We start from the raw sequence: 7,030 nt of genomic DNA on the forward strand, positions 1-7,030 counted from the left end.
TGATCTTAAATTGCCACCTCTGTCAATGGCGCATCCGACTGGCACCCCACTTCCACCTGTACCCCCACACATATTTTGACTTGGAAACATGTAACTATCTTGTTTTGTTAACATAAAGAGAACCAAACATGGATTAGTTAGCAATAATGAAAACAATGATTTACAAAGTTACTACTTGTGAGGGGAAGAGGAGTTTATCTCGGCAACTGTCGTGAAAACCAAAGACTACATACATAATTAAAATGCATCATGTGTAATAATTCCTCTATTTCAGAATATAAGGTACATCAATTTTCATAAAAGTCAAAGGCTGTAGAATAAAATGTCTACATGTGCAATATTTTTTTAATAACTTTTTAAATAAAATATGTAAATACTTTTCATGATGGATCCAATGATACAAATTTGGTATTATAGATATTAGTTTTTTTCTAAGAACATGATAAAAAATGCACAAGTTAAACTTTTGAAAATAATAATACTATATCTAATTAATAAAATATCATTAATATGTAACAAAATATATACAATTAGAAATTACGATAAAAGTTTAACCCAAAATACAATTGCTCTAAAATTTTGGACAGAGTACCTGCTATGTACACATGACAATGTTTTGGTTGCACCCAGTCATCCATCCAGACCATTAATCAAAGAAGCAAGCCTTCGGAGACACATTGAGAAGTGCTTCGTTGAAAGAAGCATGTGGAGAACAGTTATCACGAAGACATCGCATGGTGTACCTGGGTATGAACCGAACAGTTAGCAAATTCAAAAGCACCACAGAAGCATCATCCCTAGCTCATAATCGTTTGCATAAAAGTACACTGATTTTCACCCGTAAAAAATGTACACTGATTTCATCATCCACTGCCTATGTTAATTATTAATTCACGCTTAAATGGAGGAATCGACTCACGGACGGTTGGTTTCTCAATCGATAACACATGTTTGTCCATCACATGCATGCATGTAGTTCCTGGATCATCCGCTGGATGCTGTGCAAGATTCGCAATTTTCCATCACACTCGGCCATTACGTGAAACTACCGACCGCAAGACGTACGCCGGCGTCGGCGGATATATCACGATCATGTCGTTGTCATCGAACAGCTCTTGCAGTGTGCACTGAAACTTGCGAACACTGTCTTCAGTCGCCTCTCTGCATAGCCCGTTTTCTTTTGGCCGCCAGGGAATATCACAGATCCGCACGCCGGTGCCCCGACAGCCATGGCGGGTTGCTCTCCACCGAGAGCTCACTGGAGCGGCGGCCCGACGCCGGCAACTTTGCCGACCTGGACGCGGAGGAGTAGGACGTCGTCTCACTGGTCGCCTGCGGCCGGAGTAGCGGCACGACGGCACTATGGAGCCAGGATCCACGTCACACTCCTTGAGTCCGGCGTCTCCGTCACAGTTGACAAGGATGGTTGGAATCCGGAGGGTTGGAGGGCACGACGGCACTATGGAGCCAGGATCCACGTCACATTTTCTTTTGCTGTAATCCGTAGGGTTGGAGGGCCGTACCTGCCTAATGGCATGTCAATCCTCGGCTCGCTGGCGGAGGACGAGGATGTCGGCGTACGGTAGCGGGCTGAGGATGAGGGAGATGGGATCTGGAGGAGCCTTCTATTTCGGATGGAGGAGGCGGCGGCTACGCAGCCCTAGGAGTGCGACGTGGGGAAGGAACGAAAAAACAGGAGGAGCAATTATTACGGAAACAAATCAATGAAAAACCAAGACCGTAGAGAGGAGGAAAACCGGACGGAGGCGGGAAGCCATCGTACGTCGGGGTGGGCCAAAGAGGTTCGACGAAACGTAAGATGGGAGACGGAACACTCCGTTTCTTTTAGGTAGTAGAGATAGAGATATATGTGGGATAGTGATTCTGCGGGCTGCAATACAAGGTCCGGCGTTTCTTCACCGCGCGAATACTTTAACATGGTTGGTGCTTCTGTTCTTTTAGTTGTGGTATAATGTTAATCTGTTATGCACGGTGATTTCCTGACATTCTAAACATCGTAGTTGTATTGTGTTGTTATATCCATTCAATTCACGTGTGGACCAAACATCTGTACACTGCAGTATCAACCAATCCAACTCAAACTCTGGTGTTTTGTGAATCAGTTAATCCGAAGCAAACAGCTGATAGAGCATCGTATAGTATCTGCACTTGAATGGAAAGCACTTTTATTCTTTCACTGTGAAAACAAGGCAATCATTTTACTTGTTTATTCTTTTTTTACACTCTTGGGAAGCTTGAGCATGAATAATGCTTCAAGAAACATCCGAAAGGAAGATGAACTACAAAAAAAAAGCTTTTCTAGAAAAGTAAATTAAGCTCAAAATAACAACCTGTTGGGCGCTGTAAAACCCAACTGTAAGGTTAATAATAAGTATTGGCTAGCTTTTATGTCCGCAGATCAGTGTCTATACTGCCCAAGCAGGAGACCACTTCCATGATAGTTGGCCTCCTGAACTGATTATGATTGACACACCTGCAAGCAGTTTCAAGCACCTTCAGCATTTGCTCTTCATACCCTGTTTCTCGAAGTGTTGGATCCAGGACCTCAATCTGCTTGCCCTCAGACCTCATCTGTAGAACCCATGGGACAAGTTCTTTTGTTGTAGACGAAACTGGAACAGGTCGCCTTCCTGTGAGCAGCTCAAGCAGGACTACCCCAAAACTGTATATATCTCCTCTCAACGTAGCAACCCACGCTTGCCCATACTCAGGGGGAATGTAACCCATAGTGCCGACCAACTCAGTTGTAACATGAGTTTTGTTGGGAAGGATCAATCTGGCTAGCCCAAAATCTGCAAGGTAAGCTTTAAATTCTTTGTCCAATAGGATATTACTGGATTTGATGTCACGGTGTACAATTTGAGGCTTGCAGATATCATGGATATAGGAGAGGCCTAGGCTGGCTCCTCGTGCGATCTTGAGCCGAGTCGGCCAGTCAAGAAATGAGCTAGTGCCATCATCTCTGTTATGAAGCCAATCATCTAGGCTGCCATTCTCCATGTAGGAATACATGAGGAGCCTTGAGTGTCCCTGGACGCAGTAACCCCAGAGTGGTACAAGATTTTCATGCTGTGCCATGGAGAGAGCATCAACCTCTGCACTGAATTCCCTTTCCATCAGACACATTTCACCGTTGAGCTTTTTAATTGCCAATTTGGAGCCATCATGTAGCTCTGCCTTGTAGACTAACCCATAGCCTCCACACCCAATGATGTTCTCCTTGTCAAAGTTGTTCGTAGCTTTCAAAATGTCAGAGAATTTGAGCTTGTTTCCTTCTCCCTTGCCTTGTGGCATGTGCATCACTACTAGTGTTTCCTCTGAACTGGAGTAGAATGAAGTCGCTTCAACATCTCCGCTATTCTTGCTTCCATTTTTCTCTGTAAAACCCTTCATCTTGACTGAGAGAAGGAGTCGCACCAGCAACAGCAGAATAGCAATACCTCCAAAGAACACACCAAATCCAATTGCGAAAGCAAATTTCTTATCTCGTTGTTTTCTGGAGGACGGGTGTATTGAAGAATCACATTTGTGAGTGAGAATAGAGCCACACAGCTTTGGATTCCCATCGAAACTAGAATTCTGGAATGTATTGAACTGGCCTCCAGATGGAATAGGCCCTTCTAGGTCATTGTTCGAAATGCTGAATGCTGAAAGGAAGTGTAGGCTATTCAATGCAGCTGGGATAGCACCTGTTAGACTGTTGCTGGACAAGTCTAGCACCTGCAAGTTTGTGAGGTTGCAAATCGACAGTGGGATCTGTCCGGATAACTTGTTGAAGCTTAAATCAAGTACAACAAGCACTTTCAACTGACCAATCTGTGGGGGAATCACACCAGTGAACTGATTGTTGCTTAGATTCAACACCGTTGGAAAAGATGTAACAACACGGTATTGAAGTGATGGACCACTGTAAACAGGCAACTCAAAGACCCTTGGGTCCCATTGAGTTGCATTTTCAATTGATTTTAGCATTGGCATCTCCATCAAGGTTAACGGGATTTCTCCTGTAAGATTGTTGTTTGACACATCCATAAAGAAGAGATGGCTTAGGGAGTTGATCCAGCCTGGTATCGGTCCAGTGAGTTGATTGCTATTTAAAAGTAAGATCTCCAAATTTGTGAGCCTTGATATCCATACAGGTATTTTTCCAGACAACTGGCAACTGTCAATGTCCAAAACCTGGAGATTCTCAAAGCCATCAATTCTGTCATCCTCTGGCATGAGCTCTCCCTTGAAGTTACTGCCGATTAGCAGAGTGGTAAGGTTCCTGCAGATCTTTAGGATGTGAAGTGTGTTTGTGATATTGCTGAAAGAGTTTGTGGAGAGTGATAGGAAGGTGAGGTTCTTCAGATCACTTATTCTTGGTGAAAGCTGCCCTATTAATTTGTTGGTGGATACCCGTAGTGCAGTCAGATTGCTGCAAGAGTATATGCTTTCTGGAACTGTGCCGTTGAAGTTGTTGAAGTAAACATCTAATGTCTTTAGATTTGGCAGGTTGGAGAAATTGACCTTGGCGAGCTGTCCACTGAAATTGTTATTCTTGAGGTCAATTGCTACGAGATTCGTGCAGTTGCTTAGAGCTGATGGCAGCTCCCCTGACAATTTATTGTTGTCCAAATGGAACTCCTCCAATTTCTTGAGCTGGCCTATGGAATCTGGAATCTCGCCACTGAAGTTGTTCCCTCCAAGATCAAGTGTTACTAGATTTCTGAGCTTGGTAATGCGCACACCATCAAGAACTCCATTTAAATGATTATTACGAAAAGACAGGTATTCCAACAAAGTAGCATTGAAGAGTTCGTCTGGGATTTCTCCACTGATGTTGTTGTACCCGACCCTGAGCTCTCTCAGCTTGGAGCAATCACCAATTTGTTGGGGGATGTTGCCACTGAATTTGTTTAAACACAGATCAAGCACAGCGAAGGACGGTGAGCTGTTACAGAGATAAGTTGGTATGCGCCCTGTAAAGCTGTTGTTACTGGCATTGAGTGCTCTCAGATTCTTCATTGCTTCCCATGTGGTGGATGGAAACTGTCCTGCAAATAAGTTGCTCGAGATGTTCAGTACCTGGAGAGGCTGGGCAGGGGTTGGAGATGCCAGTTCGTGGAGTTTTCCAGTGAGCTGGTTAAAGCTAACATCAAGTGTAGTGATGCTGCTGGACGACACCAATTCCAGCGGCAGGCCACCGGACAGCGAGTTGTGAGAGAGGTTGAGGCGCAAAAGGCTGGTGAGGTTGCCAAGGAACGGCGAGACGGACCCCTCGAGGCCTCGAGAAGCCAGCAAAACATCAGTGACCGTCCTATTAGGACTGCTGCAGATGACCCCTTCCCAAGTGCAGCAGTCCTTGTTGCTCCGCCACGTCGCGGCGAGGCCGCCGTCCCACGAGAGCCCGGCATGGAACTGGAGAAGGGAGGCCTCCTCATGCTCGGTGCAGGAACTGGCCGGAGAGGCCAAGGAGACCAGCAGCACGAGAGCGAGGCCAAAGCAAGGTATGTGCAATTTCTTGCTCTGTGTCTTGTTTGAGCACTGGAGTGTCTGCATGGTTTCCTGGTGAAACTAGGACGGAAACCAGAGCGTATGTTGTGCCCTGCCTGGATAAGACATCAGTGGTGGTCTATTCATGAACACCATGAGGGGGGAAGAAAGATCTTGCTCCCATTATGCGTTGGTCCTCGCAGTCGTAGTCAGCACGAAGAAAAGAATGGGTGGTTCACACTGTGTGACGTTTCACTCACGGCTGCCTGCTATAATCCACTGACCAGTCAATTTCGAAATCTTACTGAATAGTGACCGTACAAAATATTGCTTTTCTAGACCCTAATAACTAATTCCTGACCCAGTCTGTCTAGAATTGTTACTTGAAGCGATAATTTTCTTGACCTGACATGACTTGTCTTACCGGCTTCACCAAACAATTCTCACATTTTCCCACTGATACTGACAACCAAATATCGGTTCTTGATGCAGGAAAGAAAAGCAGGGCATAAGAGAAAGAAACAGTAGGTGAAGAAGATTTTGCGAAGATTCTACCGGGCGAGACAATGCGCCGGGAAGATCGTACCGAAAGGCGCCTGCGATTGAGAGCAATCATCATGGTGTGTAGACAAAGGCCAAGTGGAGGGCAGGAAGAAAGTGCAGTTTCCTGGCTTCCTGGCTTAATGGACGGGGTGGGTGGTCGATCCGTGCGGTCTCCTCCATCCCCTTCTTGACCCGGGGGCGTTTACTTGCCCTTGTCACGCGTGCGTGCGTGCGAGCTTCGTCTGATGTTTACGTTTGCTCTTCTTTTGCCATTCTCCTGGCTCCACTGGCGCACTATAATTGCGGACCGTGGACGGTGACGCTTTGTGGCTGTCATCTGAAGTTTGAACCGTAACTTGGGGTGCTGGCAATGGTGATGCTAAGTACAGTTTTCTACTCCTATTACTGTTGTTTTGGAATGTTAATTAGTTTACTTGAATACAAAGGTGGTGTTGATTAGTTTACTTGGATAGGTCGACAGCTCCAATTATATGGATAAACCCTTTTTAAGAACTATATTAAGCGAAATTGCCAAACGGAGACCGAGCTCCATGAAGGCCTTTATTTGAAAACTTCAAAATTCAAACTTTTCAGCGACAGGTTTTTTTTTTCTTTCTAAGAGGCACCGTTGTGTTTCGCACAATAAATTTGTGCTTCCATGAGAATCAAATCTATGCTTCTTGTGGAAGTAAAAACACATTTTCCCTTTTCCGAGAGGCACAATTGTGCATCTTCTCATGGAAGCAAATCTGTGTCTCCACAAGAAGTAAATCCGTGCTTAACGTGGAAGTAAAGATTTTTTTTTTGAGAGGCACACATGTGCTTCTCGTGGAAGCTAATCTCTGCCTTCACAAGAAACAAATCTATGCTTCTCGTGGAACAAAAATACACATTTTTTCATCGAGAGCAAAGTTGTGCTTCTCATGAAAGCAAATTTATGACTCCACAAGAAACAAATTTGTGCTTCTCATGGAAACAAAAACAACAAGTT

General features: G+C 44.8%; 1 protein-coding gene and 1 long non-coding RNA gene across 2 annotated transcripts in view; one reads left to right on the plus strand and one right to left on the minus strand.

Annotated features, from left to right (window-relative positions):
- LOC119315311 overlaps positions 1-6,567 on the plus strand; it is a 7,636-nt gene extending 1,069 nt beyond the window's left edge. Inside the window, exon 2 of the long non-coding RNA XR_005152688.1 lies at positions 5,989-6,567. This is a non-coding gene — a long non-coding RNA (uncharacterized LOC119315311). The remainder of the gene's footprint in view (positions 1-5,988) is intronic.
- Positions 2,201-5,807, minus strand: LOC119315309 (tyrosine-sulfated glycopeptide receptor 1-like). The gene has a single exon (XM_037589963.1). It carries the CDS (start codon positions 5,560-5,562, stop codon positions 2,407-2,409), a length of 3,156 nt encoding a protein of 1,051 aa, XP_037445860.1. The 5' UTR covers positions 5,563-5,807; the 3' UTR covers positions 2,201-2,406.
- Positions 6,568-7,030: the final 463 nt, after the last annotated feature.

This window comes from Triticum dicoccoides, chromosome 6A, assembly GCF_002162155.2.
Source record: "Triticum dicoccoides isolate Atlit2015 ecotype Zavitan chromosome 6A, WEW_v2.0, whole genome shotgun sequence".
NCBI classification, from domain to species: domain Eukaryota; kingdom Viridiplantae; phylum Streptophyta; class Magnoliopsida; order Poales; family Poaceae; genus Triticum; species Triticum dicoccoides.